The following is a 21,142-nucleotide window of genomic DNA, read 5'->3' as shown; positions in this document are numbered from 1 at the left end:
TTGAAGCATCGAACAACTCTTGTGGTGATCGTCTCTCCTCACCCCCTATAATTTTAAAGGCGGCGTGCACCAAACGTCCTAATCTTGATTTTAATTGGACAGAGAGATTACCATACCATGCAGTAATACCATATCTAATCAAACTCTCGAAAATAGACTGGTAAAACAAATACATGATTCTCTGATTCACTCCAAACGCTTTTAGTGAATTATCTATAAAGACTCCCAAATACTTATATGAAGGGACTTGTGCAATGATTATTACGCAGGAATGAGAGAATTGTTCCTAGTCATATTGGCCTAGAAAATTTTCAACTTTTCATTTTCTGTCGGTCTTAGTACACGATGTAACTACATAAGAGTCAAGTTTTAAAAAGGAAAAATATCGAAACGCTTTGGTCATTTTTTTGAGAGAGATGCTAATGGTCTAATCAGATTCAATTATCTATGCTAAGCTATGCTCAAAGTGCTACCGCCAGACCCGGATATCGGCTGAATGGATTTGAAAACGGTAAAACTCAACTGTTTAACTCTAGGGGAGTTGGAAAATGAGCCTATTTCCAAAAAAAGTGGAGTGTTCCTTTAATACTACATTGAAATCGATAACGGTGTCTGTTTTTATAATTGATCACAATAGTGCTCTGCTCTGTTTTTCACGGCTAAAGTACCAGCGCGCAACCATTTAATCCGTGCTTTGAGAGAGAAACCAACATGAAATATCACAGCCTCGGTATGAGTGCATTTCAGCAAAGTGCAAAAAAGCGGGATAAGTAGGCCTATGAGATTATCTGTTATTGCGTGCCTCTGCCCTGTGGCTGAATAAATCTGTCCTTTGCTGGCAGCAATTGGGTTGTGCCCCATAGGATCGTTCTCATAAGAGTGCAGCAGGGCTTGAGCACGGCTATCAGTCACACAGCAAACCTGTGCTACTGTAGGCCAATGCAAAAAACAAGTCTCACTAGCCGTTAGTCATGAGAGCCTCATTGACCAGGGTATCTAAGAAAATTCCAGTGATTTAAAACCTAAAACTGCTGTTTACATATTTCTAAATGTAAGAGCAAGCAGTCCATGTTATTTTACAGTCCATGTGTCACTCCAGGCAAATTAAAACGACAGGATGTTTTGAGAATTTCTGACTAATTTGCCTTCCCTTTGGTACCATTAAGTCCCCATTATGGATATGGTCATGGACGTGTTTTCTCCAAGTGATAGAACAGTGTGGGAAAGGCTATGGAAAATCCCTATCACCACACACACAGGAAGTCACATGTGAACAGTGACTGTGTAACATCACTCACCGTAAACAAAGCTCTCCCTCTAGTGGACTGATCGCTCAATCACAGTTGCATTTAATGCAGTGGCCAGTTTGATGTGCAGTTTAGATAACTCATTTTCTATTTGTAGGGAATATCAGCAGGACCTCGTTTACCAGCGAATGGGCGTCCTGCGGATATAACAGGCCAGGCTCAACAGCAGAGGCCTCCAGTTCTCGGCTCTCAGCAGAAGAACCCAGGCCAAGACCAGAACATTCAAAGACAACTGGGCCAACCGCAACACAACATTGCAGATACAGTGAGTGCTAAAACTGTTTTTTTTCCAGTTTTTTTTTCTAATTAGAGACTATGGCTAGTTGTTACACTTTTACTCAGGGAAGATTTCTTTTATTTTTTTCTCAATAAAAGTCAATTCATGCACAGTCACATACCCTAAAGTCATGGCCAGAAAATACCATTGAACCCTGTTTATTACAGTTCGAAACTTGTTAAGTTAGTACGTTTTTTTTTTGGTAAAACTGTACAATAAGGTTCATTAGATAACATTAGTTAATGTATTTACTAACATGAACTAACAATGAGCAATACATTTGTTACAGTATTTGAATCTTTGTTAATGTTATTTCATAAAAGCTGCATTTTCAGCATCATTACTCCAGTCTTCAGGGTCACATGATCCTTCAGAAATCATTATAATATGTTGATTTGATGCTCAAGAAACATTTCGTATTATTTATTTTTTTACATTTATTTGAAATAGTAAAGACATGTATATTGTTACAAAATGTTTCTGTCAATTTAGACCAGTTTAATGATAAAAAAGTCTTATTGATCCTAAACTTATGAACGCTAGTGTGTTTTAAATTATTTTAATTTAAGACCGTTTTGACTAGGTGTTGGTCAATACATTATTGCTAGTTGCTCTACAGCACTTGTGAAACTTTCCTGTGTGACAACTAGTCCCAGTCTCCCCTTACACTTGTGATCCTATGAATGACCACTGACTATTTGGTCAGTTGTAATCTGGAGTTTTTATTCCTCAACTTCTAAATGATGTCCTTTCTCTGTAAATGTTTCAGGAGAAACTGAGCGCGCAGGATCAGTTCAGTCGTCATCTAACGCGACCTCCACCAGACTACAAACACCCACGCAATGGAGTTGGAGCTCAGCAGCCTAGCTTATACTCAGGTGTGGGTCATATAATATAAGATTTCCTCTGAACTCCTCCATCTCCCTCAGCTCCACCTTTCATGAATTTCTATTCATGTGGCAGTAAATCTTACATGCTCAAAGCAGTGTGTCCAGGGGCGGGTTTACCGTTTTGGGGGCCCCAATATTAATACATAACATTTTACTCTGAATTGCACAACAGTAATATTTAATAAAATGAAGTAAGACATTTAAAAATATATATTTATTTTACTTTAAACTGCATGACAAAAATTGTCTGCACTTTGGTACTTGCTCCCTAAGCTTTAAGATATACACCTTCTTGGTTTTGGATTCATCAAGAGCCTTAATTTTGTCCATTGTCTTCAATATTCAAAATTACACAGTGTCCATGTAGCTATGTGAAAAAAACCTAAAAGTAAACTATTTAGTTATCTACACAATGTATTTCTGACGTGAATTAAACACGGTGTCAAATAAGAAGAGTTTTAATTGCTGCTTCCATAGATATCACTGTGTATTTTACAAACTAAATATGAATTGTTTGCTAGTATTAGGCCTACGTGTATTTAAATGAAACCATCTCTAGCTCAGCACGCCGATTTGGTTAGTGTTAGTTCACCCAAAGATGAAAATGCCATCATTTAGTCAACCTCATGTTGTCAATACCCATATGACTTTTGTGCATCTTCGGGACACAAATGGGAAGATAGCCTATTTTAATGAAATCTCTGAGATTTCTGTCCCTCCGTTGAAACTCTGACGCTTCAAAACGTCCATTAAGAATCGTGAATCGAGCGGATTAATCCAAGAAGAGACACTGTTGCTTTAAAAATTACGAGCAGATTTAATAGATTTAGGCTTTTTCGCATATACACATTAAGCAAACAATGTTTGCAGCGTTCTAAATCTGGTTACGGATGCATGTTTATGTAATAACTGAGGTCAACAGCGCTGCTGTAACAGTGTCCTCAAACCCAGCAGTGTAACAGACCAAAAACATTACCACTCTACAGATAAAGTGCTGTCGGAATAATTTCGGTTTCGCGCATCTACCCCGAAATGATAATATTCTGTATAAAAATGAAGGCCAGGCAAGTAGTTTGTTAAGGCTTGGTTTGTACGGAATTACAAATCTGCGCACATACATTCAAATGCACATAACTATTGAATTAATTGTTAATGCGCACGTGAGCGTCATCTGCGTTTCTCACAGGTTTGCGTTTAAAGTCTGTGTAGAGAGAACGATGTCATCTTAGCGGCCTCTAATTTAATAACTAATGATTGTTGCGACGGAAGTGAATCAATCAAAACTAACTTTATTCAAGAACGGCTATAAAGCCAAAACAATCTGTTACCTTAAATTATCTGTTTATCACTGTAAAGCAGCTTTGAAACAATCTACATGGTTAAAAGTGCTATATAAATGAAGATGACTTGACCTAACATTAACATTGTCATATTCAATAACATCCTATAACCATTCCAAGGGTTGTCATGATTGAACTACTTTTAAAGTAAATGAAATAAATGATACTCATGCTGATGATACAGAATGATTAATTCACCTCAGGTTTGGATTAAGGAAACACACCAAACCTTAACATTTACAGTGTGACATTGCTTGATAAAACAGAATTTTAAACCACCAATCTTTTTATTTTATACATGTACAACAGGCAATGGCTCAGACCAAAGTGACATCCAACCTTTATCATGCCACCTGCCCAGTGGTCAGGCTACTAAGATGGTGCCCTCCTCAGGAGAGAGAAGATTTCCGCTTGGACAAGACTCTAATTCAGGACCCACAGGTGCTCAAGCTTGCGCAAACCAGCTACGGCAGCAACCCAGCGGCCTCATCCGAATGGTGCATCAGCAAAACAAGCCTCAGTTTCATGGGGCAAACAACCAGGGTGCCACTTTTCGATCAAGCACTGTGAAGACCAGCATCAGTCAAGACTCCCTGCTGGGGCAAAGACTGGGTGACATGAGCGCCAATACCAGCAGGATGGACACTGCTTTGATCTGGGCAAACGGTGCCAAACAGAGTGGAGCTCTACCAGGACTAGATGTCAAAAGGCTCCTTAATACAGTGACCCCACAAAGTGACATTAATTTTCCTCAGAGGTCTATTTGCCCACCTAACCAGGTGGCACCTCATCCTAGCCTGCTACCCATAAACCCTGCGCTCAGAAGCTCTGCTCCCAGATCCAGTCAGCCTAGAATACCCCCACTACCTGGGGTGACTTGCCTGACCCAGTCCTCCCCTGAACAGCAGGGCTGCCCGACCACATTTGGAGGGCTGAGCCAAAGCTCAGCAACTTATCAGAACAACCGAGCAGCCCGGTTGATCTTCGACTTCCTGCCGGAGGATGATAACACGGTACCAGGGTTAAACGCAGACTCTGATTTCATCGACTCCCTGCTTAAATCAGGCTCGAGCAATGATGACTGGATGAAAGACATCAACCTGGAGGAAATTCTAGGCGGACATTCGTAAGAGAACAGACTCAAAGCATGAGACTTATGTCTGTATTAAGAGCCTGATGTGAAAGACCTGTTAAAATATTTTATTATCCTTGTATTTGAGTGGAAAACAAATGTATTATATGTACTAGTATATTGTTGGGTCGTTTCTTCATATCTTCTACTAACATGTTGTAAAGTTTCACGTTCATTGCTTCAGTGTTTTTTTTGTTGTTGTTTTTTTAAATCAACCACACACTACCCCCTATATTCATATCAGTTATCATTAAAATGCTGTGAGATTTCTGTTAGAGCTTTTGTTACTCCATTAGCAGAGATTAATGTAAAATAAATGTCATAATCGAGCCATCGGTCATGCCATCGACACTTAACAAGCAGGCAGTTTAAAATGATCAATACTTTGCTTTATCTGGCTCTTAAAGTTCAAGGTTATACACCTGAAATATTTGAACATTTAAAATATGAAATGAAACGTTCAGATCTGTTTTGACTATCCATTCTCAAATCACATATCAACGGGTATTGAAAAAGAGCCATTTATGCATCATTTTATTACACGCCTAAAAGAGTAAAATCTGTAAAGGGAATAAACATATGCTTAGGATGTTAGATGTTGTGAACTGATAAAGTCAACCTTCTTTAGAAAGACACAGCAAGTTTTGAAAGTGCTTATTGGTAATATTGTATTTGTACATCTGTATCTCAGTTATATGAAAGATATTTTTTCTATTTCTTTTCTATAATGCACTATAATTCTGTCATAAGTGTATATCATATTGTCAATTTAGCCTTTGATAATAAACTACATCAAAGAAGAACATTTACAGAACATTTTGACTATTTATTTCTTATATTTAATGTCACATGGAAGTGGAGTACAACAAGGCTCTGTCTTCGGTCCTCTGTTGTTATTACCAGATTTAGAAACTCTGGTCATATCATCCCTGATTCAATCATCGCTATACACTAACAGTTATAAAATACTGCTACTTGTAAAGCTCTTAATATTGCAGCTCCATAGTACCTGGGCAATCTTCGGTAACACTTTATATTAGGGGTCCTTGACTATGTGCTTGCATTAAAAAAGTTTACATAGTGTTCATATTTTATTGTAAAATACTTTTGCTGCTGTTGAGGTGGGATACAGGTACGGTTAGGACAGGTTTGGTGGTGTGGATAGGTTTACTGGTTGGTTAAAGGGTTAGTTCACCCAAAAATGAATAATCTGTCATTAATTACTCACCCTCATGGCATTCCAAACCTGTAAGACGTTCATCTTCAGAACACAAATGAAGATATTTGTACTAAAATCTAAGTGATTTCTGTCTCTCCATAAGACAGCTGTGCAACTACCACTTTGACTCTTCGAAAAGTTAATAAAGAAACAAATCCATATTAATTAAGTGGTTTAGTCCAAATGCTCTAAAGATACACAATCGCTTTATATGCTGAACAGAATTAATTTAGGCTTTTATTCACATATAAACATTGATAAGCATAAACAGAAGCTATATAAAAATAAAATAAACATGTTTAATGCCAGATAGGAATCAAATACTTGCAAGGCTTTGAATTAAGCTCTTGACTTAAATTGATTAAACCCTGTAACTTGAGACATAAGCCTTTTCAATCATGACTTGACACTTGACTTGAGACCAGCGATTAAGTCTTGAGACTTGATACTAGTAACCCATATCAGGTCCAAATGGAAGGACAAAAACAGTATGGAAGCTAGATCACAAACCATAAACACCAGAAAAGCGGTAGACATGTGTAAACCAGATTTAAATATATCTCTGACAATCAAAAGATGTTACATATTTTAGTTTTTTTCACTTTTGTTAAATGTTCATGTTTAAACGGTCAAATGGGAAGGCTGTAAATCATGTTATTAATATTCAATTCAAAATTAAAAGTTAAAATTAAGCCAGAATTAAAACCTATATAATATGCTTTTAAAGGAGCATAGAACGAGAGGTGGGCTAGATAGCAGGTGCAAACCCTGGATCAAACCTCTTCAGAAAAAAGGCACGGTCCCATTCCAGTCAATAACAGCACCCTCCCACTTCGTCCTAATGGTCATCTCTACAGATGGAAACTTTTTCTCTAGGTCTCCCTGAATGTCTTTATTTTCAGCCTCCCAGTGATGAGAGTGTGTATCTGAAATATAATAACATATATATTCAATGTTTTGATTCACACGACTATATAACAGGCAGGCAGCATCATGGAGTAAGAGATATGGGTTTAGCTATTGACTGTACCTATGGTCAGCACTGTCGTGTTGAGCTGAGTGGGTTGGCCGTTGTAGAAGTAAAGCTGGAAAAGATGCTCCATCTTCCAGTCAGAGAGCAGCGAACGGTTTGGGCTGAACAAGACACTGTACGTGCCGTTGACGTTGCACACCCAGATAGGCAGTCTGGGGGTTTTCAGCATGCTGCCCACCTTAGGGGAAAAGGGATCCACTCAACATGAATGCTTTTAAATATAATAGATAGCCTATAGTTAGTTATTTAGGTAACACTTTACATTATGGTTTACATTACTACATTTATGTAAGGGAGGATAGCAAAATAAAAGTAAACTGCGACATATTATTCCCACAAATTCTTCATACAGTGGACTACCAGTAACATTTATAAACCAAAAATTATTCAGACCCTTTGACCTGACCATGTTTTGCTGAAGTGTTTTTTCTTTAATTGCTAATGTGACCACATCACAGACTGAACAAAATGAAGCATTGCTTGGTAATTAGTTGAGCTAAATTTATATTATCTTATTGTGTACTTAAATTCAACAGCTGACATATTTTCAACATAATTAATTTGTGAGACAGTCTAACAGAAATATGGACAAAACCAGTGAAATATCAACTCATCTGATGACTCTGAGTTCTTGACGCATTGTATTACCATTTTCTCGAATAAACTGATAATGTGAGAAATGTTGAAGGTGTCTGAATAAATTTTGGTTTGACTGTGTACATTTAGATTGAAGACTTATTTAAAACCTCCAAGTCTGTCCATTTTTCTTTTAAATTAGCATTTTTTTTTTACATTTACTCTTTTGAAAATAAGGTATTTCAAGAAATGATAATAACCTTTTAACTCATTAACATTAAAGTGACTACTGAACCAACAAATTGGAGCCTGATAAAAATGCTCATTTGCACATGTAAAGCATGTGTACATTTTTAAGTCTAGTGTGTTCTTCAATATTACATTTAAAGTCCATTTATTTTAAATGTTCTAAATTGAAACTTAATTACAAATGTTTAATTACAAATATTAAAATGACGAATAAAAAATACATTATTATCATTAAGTACTGTATATTTTAGTTTACCATAAATGCTTGTCAATACATTTGGCAGTACACTTTAAACATTTCAAAGACAATAGAATTACTTAAGTGCTACTTGAGAGTAATTACAACTGCGCATGTCTACTTAAATACGTCAAAACTCTTTAAATTTCAGATGCATTTAATAGAAAATTTTCATTTAATTGCAATTGTCCAATAACATTACATTCTTTATATTATTCCCACAAGTACTCTTTTTAAAAGTATCCCAAAGTCCTTGGAGAACTACTAGGGATCCATTCCAAGGTGCTTTAAATGATCTATTGTGTACTCAATAATGTCAGTTTCAATGGATCCAGTTTGAAAGGTGAAAGGTGCCTAGAAATTCTCCAAAGGGTTTGATCGGTGTGGCTCAAGTATCTAGTCATTTACAGCATTTATTCTTAGGTTACCTACGTTCACCTACTGCAAAGTTTGCAGAGAAAGTGAGATCAGGTGTCAAAGATGATGGGACAAAAACCCAGACTGTTCTGACAGAGAAGAAATACACTTCCATATTCTGTACATGGGAAATAATCCCCCAAACCCTCTAGAAAACACATTGGTACTGTACCAGGGGGAGCTGTGCATGCTTGACTTGTTCTCTGTTCCAGAAGAGATACCCAACATGACTGCGGGTCAGAACCCCGTGGAGCGGCTGGGCGAGCGGTTGGTCTTTCTCGTCGTTAAGTGACGTACCGTTGAAGACATGAGGGGATGCGCGGCCGGTCAACAGCAGGTTTAATAAAGCCTAATACATACAGACACAATATGAAGCAATTAAATAGCTACTATTGGAGTCACAGGGACAAAAGACAAAAACAAACAAAAAAACGTACCTGTCGACAAACAAAGTTCCCCAAGCTCAAATGCAAAAGATGAGTGGTGGTACAATCGAAGTCTGCTCGTATCCTACAAATTCAGAGACTATGCTTAATTCATTCACTCATTTCATTTCATTTTGAGGTAAAATCTTGAGGTATTTCTCTGACACTGGAGATGTAAGTTATAGGTGTTTATCTGCAAGTGCAATTATTAATGATATTATTATTGATCCTTAAAAAACTCTACCAATTCAAAAATTAGGCGTTGGTAAGATATTTTAATGTTTTTGAGAGAAGTATGTTATGCTTACCAAGGCTACACGTATTTGATCAAAACAACAGTAAAAAAAACTTGATTTTGTGAAATATCATGCATGTGTGTGAGAGTCATGTAATAGTTAGGGCTGGGGGAAGACCTGGCGACCTACCATGGAAAAAAATAATTTCGAAGGAAAATTCATGGACAGTCTCTCACGTATGGCAAGAGATGGCCCACGAGTCGGATACTGTACGACTGAAATGGTTATTGAATGAATGAAAAGTATTTACTGTCACGTTTCATCAGCAAGGCTTTCTTGCTGAATATAAATAATAATTTCTTTCAAGAAAACGTTTGAAAGGTTGTGTATTTCTGTGGACATACTGTACCTGTCAATAGTCCTGGAGAAGACAAGGCTGTACAGAAAAAGTATCATTCCATGGCTTCCTTCTTCCTTAAACTACAAACATTCAGGTCAAAGTTATTCATATGACAAAGGCAAATTTGATTGCATACTATAAAGCATTAATCAAACAGCATTTCCTAAAAAACAAAAACTATAATAATTTGTAATAAATAATAGATTTACCCACACATTGGATGTGCTCACATATAAAGGATCTAACATCTTCTTTCTTTTTAAAGGTGAAAAGCTGCAACTGTGGAATAAAAAAAGACATTAAACAATTACAACATATTTACAGTGTTGGGGAAAGTTACTTTTTGCATGACTTTCTCACCTGGGCTGGATTTGCTCGTTACTTTTTTAATAACCCCCCAAAAAGTTATATTTTTGTCTAATATAAAGACCCTTTTACAACAAAAGTAAAATGACACAGGAGAAGAAAGTTCAACACTCTTACTACAACATAAAAAAAAGAGAACACACAAATGTAAAGTTTACCTAAAGAAAGTTTTGCTTAGTATGGTTGAATTGTGATTTATAGCTTATCATGAAGAATATTCTTGAACATAAACGTTGACATTTTCAGTGCGTGTCTGTGTGAGGTAAAAGGACACAAGCTGTTGTAGCTCCGCCCTCTGTGCCGGGAGCAGCAGCTCATTTGCATTTAAAGGGACAGACACAAAACCGGTGTAAAAAAAAGTGATACCGTTACCAACATGCTATATAAAAATATCTGTGTTTCTTTTAGCTAAAACTTCACATACATATTCTGGGGACATCAAAGACTTATTTTACATCTTGTGAAAAGGGCATTTTACCACCCCTTTAATAAAGTGAGATTAAAAACAAAGTATATTTGTGGTATTAAACAATTATTTTGTTTGCATTTTTTTTTAAGCGATACTGAATGTGTTTTTGTGAGATGTAAGTGAGAGTAAATGCATGTTCACATTTAGTCTAGAACTACAACAATCATCATGTTCACACACAGCGCCTCTGCACTTACAGTAATCTGATTACATAACTCACATTACCCCCGACACGTACCCTCTCTGTGAAGCTGTCCAGTTTGTAGTCGAGGTGGGGGGTGAAACAGCGCTCGGACGTGACCAAGGAGACGGTGGCCGTCTGCTCCTCGCCAGCTGTCCACAAGATGTCAGCTAAAGCGGCTGCCAGAGCCCTCCTCTGCTCCTTCTCCCCGACCTCCAGCAGACTGAGCGAGCGAGAGAGAGAGCGAGAGAGAGAGAGAGCGAGAGAGAGAGAGAGAGCAAGTTGTTCCTCAATGAAAATCTGAAATCTTCTCCTTTGCTATAATTATATTCCATACAAAAAGATACAAACTTTTACGACAACAACAAACCTTTTCATTGTGCACGTGGAGTTCCCTGGCCGGTTGAAGAGCAAGTGTTTAATAATGTGAGCCTGAACCACCATCTGAATCGCACTGGCTCCTCCCTGCAAGAGAAAGCCAGAGAAAACACCGTTTGGGCTCACATCTTGCACATTTCTCTTACAAATTATCCATACTGAGTCATTTCTACATGATACATTATTTTAAATGTAATTGCCTTTTCAGAATGCAGGATATTTTCATATTAATGATAAACTACAACAAACATGAATATAAGTTAGGGCTGTAAACGATTAATCGTGATTAATCGAATCCAAAATAAAAGTTTGTGTTTACATAATATATGTGTGTGTAATGTGTATAATTATTTTGTATATATAAATACACACACATACATGTATATATTTAAGAAAAAATTGTTATTTATATATTATATATATATATATATATATATATATATATATATATATATATATATATATATATATATATATATATATATATATATATATACACACAAACCCGTGGTCAACATCCAATACAAATAAAAAAAAGATAAGTGAAAATATTCTGCCAAACTTCTAAATTCATATTGGTTTGGAACGACTTGAAAGTGACTAAATCAATTTTGGTAAATTTTTTGGCACTTTATAACTTTTTTCATTTTTAAATAAAATAATGCATTTAATCAGCAATGATGCATTAAATTGATCGAAAGTGACCGTATATTAAGTATATTTACAATATGACATCATATTTATGTTTGTTCTTTTGAACTTTCTCTTCATCAAAGAATCCGGGAAATATGCATCATGGCTTCCACAAAAAAAGAAGCAAACTCATTTTTTCAACAGTGATACGATTTTTTTTCTTGAGCAGCAAATCAGCATTTTAGAATGATCTCTGAAGGATCATGTGACATACGCCATCAAAGGAATACATTATATTTAAAATATATGACAATAGAAAAGAGCTGAAATATTTCACTGAATGTATTTAATCAAGTAAATGCATACTTGGTGAGCATAAGATGATTCTTTATTTAACAGTTTTAATGGTATGCAACACAAAGTTCAGATTATGAACCATTTCATGAGGAATGTAAGAGTTTTATTTTTATTTTTTTACAATTTTGCAATCGTTTGATGCAGAAAGTTAATCTTGAATCAGTTGCTGGACGGCTCTTTATATAATTGTCCTTTCTCGTAGTTATCCTAATGCCAGTGTAGTGAATGACATGCGCCACACTACACTACCTGAGGATAATGGGAAACATATTTGCTTAGCGTACCAATGATCTGTGGTTAAGAAAGTGGCAACATTTCAAGCTCATTATACAATCATGAGGTGGCGGGAAGTGTTGCAGTATTCAGACAACAATGGTGTCGGGCTCATCAATCAGAAACATACTGAGTCACGGTTTCACCATGAAAAGAGCTGATCTACCAAAGCTCGTAACACAACCCTTATATAACTTGCAGTTCTGGCAAAGGGGAAGTAACTTTATTAACGTGATCATACATAAGTGATCAACTGTCTCAAGTTTGTGCTTTACTAAGACGTCTTTTTCCATTTCCAGCATTAGCAGGCATTTTGAGAACTTCTGACTCGTTCAAACAGCGTATAATTTAATTTTAAATAATATGTACAATGTTTTTTTTAGTACAAAGCTCCACATGTCATGATTGGCCATGGTTTTACTAAATTAAAAACGAAAGAACAATTTACTACAATGCGGACATGATTTGAAGAGTGAACATATTCATGACATGTGGCCATTAATTAATGTTGTAGAAATTAATATTTTTTTCTCTCCAGAATGTCAACTGTGGGACTCTGTATATCAATGCAAATGTATCACCAAATATTCCTTTAACCATTTTCATCATAAGAAAAGGTCCAATTTTGTTTCATGATGTTTTCATTTGGCATTTTTCCTAAGTATACACTTTCCCCCCACTAACACATTTAATGAGAAAGGTGCACATTTGTGTCTTCATTAAGTTATTTAATATTTCTTAAATCTGAATGTTTTAAAACAATATCCTACCAGTTTTCAGTGGTTTATAGACAAAACTATGGCAATAAGCGATGATTGATAATGACAGATGAAGTTCAATCTCATACTCACCCTCTCAGTCTCCAGAGCATATGCCGTATCAGAGAAAGGCTCACGAAACTTGAAGAATGATTTCTTCCACTCGTAGTTGAATATATGGAAGGTGTTCCCAAATAAAACACTTCTTAAACTCTGTATGAGTGATAAAGCAAAATGAAATGTTTTTTTAATGATTATTATTTTGACATAGTACATTTAGTTACACATTTAGTGTGATTCCAGTCTTACAAGTTAGTCCTTTTTTTTCTTTAAGACGGTTCATAACTTTAAGTGAGTTACATAAAAATGTTGATTAGTCTCATTTGACACCAAAAAGTTATCCCCAACTAACTGTTAGTTGGTCAGACTAGCTCTTAAGATACAAGTCTTAATGTAATGGCAATGTTTTGGGGGGAACGTCTACGCTGTGTCCGCTGCAGACTCTATGGGGATACACCCTCGGGGAACACGGTGTCTGAGGCACGTGTGCAAACACGACATTCTAGCGCTCTGTGCCACTAATCATGTGGACTGCTCTACTGGCTGAGCCATGGCTGCTATGGTGGTGATGGAGAGGCATCTGTGGCTTATTTTTTCCAGGGATCAAGAAGTAAGATAAAGCGGTCCTGCTTGATGCCCGTCTGGCCCTCGGGACTGTTTGGCACTGGCACTGGGACGGTGGTGGACAGGTTTAGAGAGGCAAGAACGCAGTCGACCGCCTTTGGGAAGTATATCCCTCGCCGTGTTTAGGCCTCTGCTAAATCGTCTACACCCTTTCTGGGAACAAGTTCCTGGAGAGAAGAGCAGAAGGCAAGTGTGGCTGGCCGAGCTCTCCCTCTTAGGATAAGCGCCATGATTGGAGAAAGTCAGGAGCTGTGGGTGCAGCGAAGAGGAGAGGGATTGAGTGGGGCTGAGACCCAAGCTCCCTTCAGCTCCTCTTATATCATCTATGCCCTTACAAGGAATGAGTTCCTGAGGAGAAGAGCAAAGGCAAGTGTGGCTGAAGCTAGCTATCCTTCTGAGGAACTGAGAGCGAGTGAAACCGTAATAGAGAAGCCACACAGATGTGAAAAAAGGGAGAATAATTGAGCGGGGCAAGGCCCAAGCTCTCGCCCCCTTCTCACCTCCTCCAGGTTTGGACATTAAGTGAGGTTATGCTCTTTCTCATTGCCCATATTGTTAAATGTGGGTCATAGCTGAGGCCTTGTCTATTTACTGGTAGCTCAGCTCTCAGGAGTCCCGAGTCTTCTGGAGCGTGGCTCGGACTCGTTTAGATTGCTTTTTTGAGCATAGAAGCTTCAGGACCTTCCTAACACTGTTATGGGAGCAATGGGTTGCAAGGGTCCTGCTTTAGTTTAGCTCCAACCAAGTAATCCTGAAGACCTTGAATAGCTGGATCAGGGGTTTACACTCAGGGTTGAAGCTAAACTCTGCAGGGCAGTGGGCCTCCAGGAACTAAGTTTGACACCCTGGGTCTTAGGTTACGCATGTAACCCCGTTTCCCTGAGAAGGGATCGAGACACTTCGTCAAACTGACATGGTTCGGGGATGCCGACACGTCTTCCTTCTGACAAGGTTCCCTTGTGATACTCGGGGTGCACCTTGCGATATCATTACACTGCGTCTGCCATTGAATAGCATGTCAATGTCAGCAGCTATGTTAATATTATGTTTATGTTTATATTAATGTATTTATATATTTAATATATTTAAAGGTTTTATGGTACTTACTGGCCAAATTCAAAATAGCCCACCCCCAAGTTTCACCGATGTTATATATCGGAATAAGCAGTAGTTATCACTATACACTACCGGGCAAACTTTTGGAATAATAAAGATTTTAAAATCATCTTATGCCAATTAGCCGGCATTTCTTTAATCAAAAATACAGTAAAAACATTAATAATGTGAAATATTTTTACAATTTAAAAGAACGGTTTTCAATTTCAATATATTTCAAAATGTAATTTATTCCTGTGATCAAAGCTGAATATTTAGCATGATTACTCCAGTCTTTAGTGTCACATGATCCTTCAGAAATCATTCTTATATACAGATTTGATGAGCATATGAGACATCTTTCAAAAACATTTAAAAAAAAAAACTTAATTACTCCAAACTTTAGACCAGTGGTGATTGTTTACTCTAAAACGGACACAATAACCTGACCTATTGCTTAAAGTCCTAATAAATAAGTCATGAGTCTATATCCCGTCTTTTGTCTTCGGTACATGCACGCACACACACACACACACACACACACACACAGCACAAGTCTGTTGTGAGACACATGGGAGGCAAGAGAGCGAGGGTCAAGTGACAGGGTCATGTTCCACAACTCACCACCGCCAGCTCTGGTGACACTGGTTGCCCACCCAGACTTGGAGACACTGCCAGGGTTTGAGGTATGGAGTACGGCACTGTGAACAGGGTGTTTGGTGCACTGACGTGATGGGTCGAGGTGGCAGGTCTGGATGAATCGTCACTGTCCTCATCAGCTTTGATCTTCTCACTGGGTCTCTATACACGTGATACAGAGTGTGAACATTCATTCAGCAAAACATTGCGCTTAGCAGAAGCAAGTCTAGTGGTGAAGAAACATGATTAGAAAAATTATAATATTTAAAAAGTGAAGTTGTTACAGAATATTGTATCTTCGAAGTATATTTTTTGTTAAATAATTCAGATTGTTTTTGTTTTAATGTTAAGTATCTTATGATCTCCAAAGCTGAATTTATTTAATCAAAAATACAGTAAAACTGTAATATTGTAAAATATTATTACAATTTAAAAGAACAGTTTTCAATTTGAATGTGTTTTATAATATTATTTATTCCTGTGATGCAAAGCTGAATTTTCAGCATAATTACTCCAGTCTTCAGGGTCACATGATCCTTCAGAAATCAGTATAATATGATTATTTGCTGCTCAAGAAACATTTTTGATTATTATAAATGTTGAAAACAGTTGTGCTGCTTTATATTTTTGTGGAAACGGTGATACGTTTTTTTTTTTCTGGAGTATTTGATTAATAGAAAGTCTTTTTAAATAGAAATCACTTTTGGAACATTAGAAATAGCTTTGCTGCTACTTTTGATCAATTGAATGTGTCCTTGCTGAATAAAAACATGCGTTTGTTGTAAAAAAAAAAAAATCTTACATATTATGCTGAAAATTCAGCTTTGATCACAGGAATTAATTACATTTTAAACCATATTCAAATAGAAATCTGTTCTTTTAAATTGTAATATCTATTTACAATATTGTAGTTTTTACAGTATTTTTGTTCAAATAAATGCAGTCTCTGTTAGCATAAGAGAGTTCTTTAAAAAAAAACTCATCATTTTTCACAACTTTTGACCATTAGTGCATATTAATATCTATCTTATTGCTTTCTCTTTCTATCCTCTCCCCCTCTTCCTGAACTGTGAGCACAGCTCTTCATAGTAAACTTCAATATTAACATAAATCCCAAAAGCACAGAGTTACTAATCTTAGGAATATGATGATACCAAGTCTGTGCCATCAGCGGATCTGAACTCACGTCTTGGCTTCTCTTCACTTCCTCTTGAAGAAGCTCTATGTAGCTCAGTCTGGAGTGCTGCAAACTCTTGATGGTTTGCAGAAGGTCCTGATAATCCGTCATGACTGCTTTACATGCACTGAACTATTGCATGCAGATTCGATTTCACACATGGCATTAACAATATGCGCAGTAAAATGCCTTCCAGTTAATGTGGTGCCAAACCCACACAGCTCTCCTCCAGTCTGATACTGAGTTTGTTGGGAGGATGGCAGTCGCACAGGCACATGCATACACTCGTCTGATTGGCTGACTGTATGTCATGGGAGAAATGACATGCGGCCACCTGAGAGCACAGTGTCGGCAGTATCAATTATGGAAAAATCAGACTGAACCACATGAGAAGGACATTGACACAGGGTACGTTACATTTCCCATCGCAAGACTTAGGGGATATTCACACAGATGTGTTCTGCATTAAAAACCAACTGCATGGAGCGCAACAATGTATCAGAACACAAGTAGCCTATTAAGACACATTTTTTAATGTTTAGCCGTTTAAAAAGAACAGTTCACCCCAAAAACTAAATTCTGTCATAATTTCTTAACACTTGTGCCATTTCAAAATGCATTACTGTTTTTTTCTCTCCAAAATAAAAAAGAAGCTACATTTTATATAACATAATTTATATTCCACTGTACCATCCCAGCTAACAAAAAAATGTTCTAAAAACGGTTTGCTAATGTTTCCATTAAGTTATGAACATGTTATTTCTGAATGTTCTGAATGTCCAAAAGGTTCAGGTTTATTAAACGTTTTTTGGTTATGCAAAAAGAAGAGCATTCCCTTTTATTATTTTGCAAACATTATGGGAACGTTCCTTTGAAATGTTCTCTAAACAAAAGTCTACACTTTATTTTAAAGTGACATAGTTACATTGTACTTAAGTACTGAGTAGCTAATATTAGCCTAATTAACTATATCTATATATGTACTTCCTATAGACAGTTATGTTTAGGGGTTGGTTTAGGGTTAGTTACTTGTAATTATTATACATAATCTACTGTTCTTACTATAGTAAGTACATGATGTAGTAACTACATCACCTTAAATTAAAGTGTTACCAAAAAAAATTTCAAAAAAAAAAAAAAAAAAAGCTTTCCATGAACAATGTATGTTTTTGGGGTAACGTTTTGAGAACATTAAGGGGTTAAAACCCAGATAACTTAGAACGTTCTGTTAGCATACCATTACTGGAATAATGTTTGTTAGGCTACAAAACTTTGAGGAAACCTTATGCTTTTAGAAATACTTTTATGTCCATGTTTCTTTTTTTTAGGCTTGACATCTTCAGTTACCATCAATTAATGCATGGGAAAGATTGGCTACTACATCTTCAAACGTTTTCTTTTTGTTTCAGAGAAGGCATTGCCAATTTGAAACGACATTAGGGGGGAATAAATTATGACAAATTTGTCATTTTGTAAACTTTTAGCTTGCTGTAGAAAACTTAACGCTTGTAGCGCAATATGCTTAGAAACGAAATACACAGTCACGCCACGAATAAGGCATCCTGTGAGACTATAAGAAATAGAAAACAACGTCAGACTTACTTACTTTAACATAGCCTTGTTGTAAGTCCAACCTGTAAGGTAAAAACAGGTTAATGGGTGGTCTCCGGGCAACAGAAGGAGAGATAGAGAGCCCGTGCGTATCTTACCCTACCCGCGGGAGTTAAAGATTTCTCTCCATTTATCCAATTCCGCGATCTGCTGGAGGATTTCATCCAGCTCCCCGCTCGCGTCCACATCAGCGTTCATCTGCAGGTGACAGGAAACATCACATCCGCGTTTTGTTCGAGTCCTATAACTTTCCTGACTCGAGTTCAGTTTCCTGGTCAAACAGTCTCACGGCTCCCTCGGGTTCACACAAAAGAATAAATAAGTGAGACTTTTTTAGCATCGTGTTTTAACACGGCGCGTGTCAACAAAACAAACACGTCTCTCGAGAACACGTTCAGTTCCGTACGGAACTGAACGTGCGCTCGGTCCTTTGCGTGCGCGTTAATGTGCATGAATGGAATGATAGCCTAGCCTACACTTTTAATATGGTTATAGAATATAGTAGGCCGTATTAGTAGTAGTAGTTTTGTTTGTGAACTATGCATGTTTTGGTAATTAGATAGCAGGTGTTTCAGAAGGCTACAGGGTGGTCGAGACGCCGGAAATGAAATTACTCGTAGGCCTACATCGTTAAAGAAAGGCATGAAGCACAGATAATTTGCAGTAAATATAGGTAATAGATTCGTATTATTAAAAATAGATTGTTATCATAACTAGCAATGTTATTACTAACTGTAAAATATTGCATGTTTATGGTTGTCGCAGATTATCTTGCATGGCCTACAATGAAGTAAATTTATTAAAATTAAATATTCAAATTATTGATTGCCTACAATAGAATATATCAATACATCAACATTATTAATAATTTAATGTGTGAATAATCATTAAAGTTTTTATATTTACTAATATTATTATCCATATGTAACATGATATTTCTTTCATGGAAACTTTCATACATCAAATATGACCCAAACATTTAGAATTTACTAAAATGAAGTCCCTCGCACCCACTTTTCTCAATGAGTCAATTAAGATGTTCAGTCACAATGGAGATGTGAAATACACAACAATTGTAGCTCTGAGGTGTACAGTTAATTTACTAATAATAGCAGGATAATACAGAAGTTGTCATAAACTATTCAAAATATTATAAAATGCCAAAGGTGATTCAAAGGAAGCAGAAATTTCAAATAATAATTTATATATATATATGTGTGTGTGTGTGTGTGTGTGTGTGTGTGTGTGTGTGTGTGTGTGTGTGTGTGTGTGTGTGTGTGTGTGTGTGTGTGTGTGTGTGTGTGTGTGTGTGTGTGTGAATTCTAGTCTCCTTGTTTTTATACATTCACAAAGATTAATCTGTTCAAAATCATCCTTGCTTTTTGCATACAGTGCCATCTACTGCTCCTTTGTAGACATTAACGCTATGGTTTATTTTACTTGGCAACAGATTTAGTATAGCCTAAGTACAGCTCAACGTTTTGTTAATTTTTTGTAAACATTTTACGATAAGTTTTTTTTATTTTTTATTAACAAGATTAATAAATGCTGTAAGAATATATTGCTCATAGTTAGTTCATGTTATTAATTAATGTTACAAAATGAGACCTTGTAAAGTGTTACCAGAAAAGTTTCAATGAAAAACAGAAATCGGATAAACAGTGAGTTCAGCCATGATTTAATTGTTTTTTAATGTTTATTTTGATTTACTAGCTTATGTTTCAAAATAAGCTGAAACAAACTCTAATAACATAATTTGTTGCCTAACAAATATTCAACATCACTTGCTTTACATATTATATATTTAGTGGAATAGCAAAAACATGACGCCTCAATCTTTTCACACATCACTGCTTTATTTCCCAAACACAGTCATATTTATCTCAGTTGTTGGTTAACCAGAAAGCATATCATATTTCAGCATTTGCATTGTTTTTCTTTTTGATAATATTTGATATGCATAATTTACTGGTAGACATCCTCCAAATGCAAAATGCATGTTCCCACATGTGAATTCTATCTTGCTTTAATTTAAATATATTTCCTTTTGAGTTTGTACACTGTAAAAAGTAAATAAATTACAGATTCGCTTAAAAATTGGGTCACCCTAAATCTATCAGACAACCACAGACCAACAAGTTCTTCCTGCCATTACTGCATTTCTTTGACACTGCAATGCCAGATGTTTGAAAAGCCTACCTTATCTCTTCTTTACCAGACAGCTTGGCTGGTGAGAATCCTTTAAACTCTGACAATAGCTCAAACCTGTGTGAACGGCTTCACCAAAACATTGCTTATATAGCCGACACTTTATATTCAGGAGGTGGACAGACACATGGCTTAACAACATGACAGAAAGCCTCCTTTCATTTTACAGTTTCCTGGCAGCAGGTGGAGTACTTTGTTTCTTTTCTGTCGCTTTGAATTCGGTGGTAACAAAGCTGTGCTCGTAAATGATGTCTTCAGTGATGAGAGCTGCTTTTCTCCTCTTTCACTGTATTGTTTCTGGAGGCTTCAAACCTCCCAAATGCATTCTGTGTTCATAAAATGTCAACTATTTACAAAACTGCCATTCTTCTTTGTTTATAGAGTACAAACACAAAGCAATACGTTACGCAACTCAAACTAGAATAGTTCGTAACATTTTATTTTGAGTAAAGGCACAGGATTCATAGTGACCGGAAAAGCTGCACTCCCATTACAACGGTGAAAAAGAGTGTCTATGCATAACATAATTGTGTATTTTTTAAACATTTTTGTGTATTTTTGGCATTCTCATTCT

General features: G+C 36.5%; 2 protein-coding genes across 8 annotated transcripts in view; one reads left to right on the top strand and one right to left on the bottom strand.

Annotated features, from left to right (window-relative positions):
• Nucleotides 1-5,749, top strand: part of maml2 (mastermind like transcriptional coactivator 2) — a 77,126-nt gene extending 71,377 nt beyond the window's left edge. For both annotated transcript variants that reach the window (XM_079609406.1, XM_079609407.1), the window contains exons 4-6: nt 1,405-1,572; nt 2,354-2,462; nt 4,124-5,749. In XM_079609406.1, the coding sequence (XP_079465532.1) occupies nt 1,405-1,572; nt 2,354-2,462; nt 4,124-4,944 (1,098 nt within the window). In that variant the 3' untranslated portion in view covers nt 4,945-5,749. The remainder of the gene's footprint in view (nt 1-1,404; nt 1,573-2,353; nt 2,463-4,123) is intronic.
• Nucleotides 5,750-6,328: 579 nt separating this feature from the next.
• On the bottom strand, nt 6,329-20,728 carry mindy4b (MINDY family member 4B). 6 transcript variants are annotated; one of them, XM_079609334.1, is made up of 14 exons: nt 20,560-20,728; nt 18,464-18,558; nt 18,356-18,383; nt 16,759-16,881; nt 15,558-15,734; nt 13,248-13,367; nt 11,126-11,220; nt 10,813-10,978; nt 9,953-10,018; nt 9,749-9,819; nt 9,116-9,188; nt 8,851-9,027; nt 7,196-7,376; nt 6,329-7,091 (listed from the first exon to the last, which is right to left on the bottom strand). In XM_079609334.1, the coding sequence occupies exons 2-14, from the start codon at nt 18,556-18,558 to the stop codon at nt 6,949-6,951; spliced, it is 1,515 nt and encodes a 504-aa protein (XP_079465460.1). In that variant the 5' UTR covers nt 20,560-20,728; the 3' UTR covers nt 6,329-6,948. The 6 variants fall into 6 exon arrangements, with proteins under 6 accessions (XP_079465460.1, XP_079465459.1, XP_079465461.1 ...); XM_079609333.1 differs by lacking the exon at nt 20,560-20,728 and adding an exon at nt 16,967-17,083 and having other exon boundaries at nt 6,333-7,091; nt 18,464-18,816; XM_079609335.1 differs by lacking the exon at nt 20,560-20,728 and adding an exon at nt 16,967-17,083 and having other exon boundaries at nt 6,333-7,091; nt 18,352-18,383; nt 18,459-18,562.
• Nucleotides 20,729-21,142: the final 414 nt, after the last annotated feature.

The sequence above is a fragment of the Phoxinus phoxinus genome, assembly GCF_949152265.1.
Source record: "Phoxinus phoxinus genome assembly, chromosome: 4".
Classification (NCBI taxonomy): domain Eukaryota; kingdom Metazoa; phylum Chordata; class Actinopteri; order Cypriniformes; family Leuciscidae; genus Phoxinus; species Phoxinus phoxinus.
The sequence above is the reverse complement of the archived record's forward strand: the minus strand, read 5'-3'. Positions and strand labels throughout refer to the sequence as shown.

Bases quoted from the DNA above. Each gene is read 5' to 3' on its own strand.
- mindy4b (XM_079609333.1), bottom strand. From the start codon at position 18,558: ATGAACGCTGATGTGGACGCGAGCGGGGAGCTGGATGAAATCCTCCAG. The intron at 10,019-10,812 runs GTACGTGTCGGG...TTTATTCCACAG, and splicing joins TGGACAGCTTCACAGAGAGG to TTGCAGCTTTTCACCTTTAA. The intron at 9,820-9,952 runs GTGGGTAAATCT...GAATGTTTGTAG, and splicing joins TATGTGAGCACATCCAATGT to TTTAAGGAAGAAGGAAGCCA.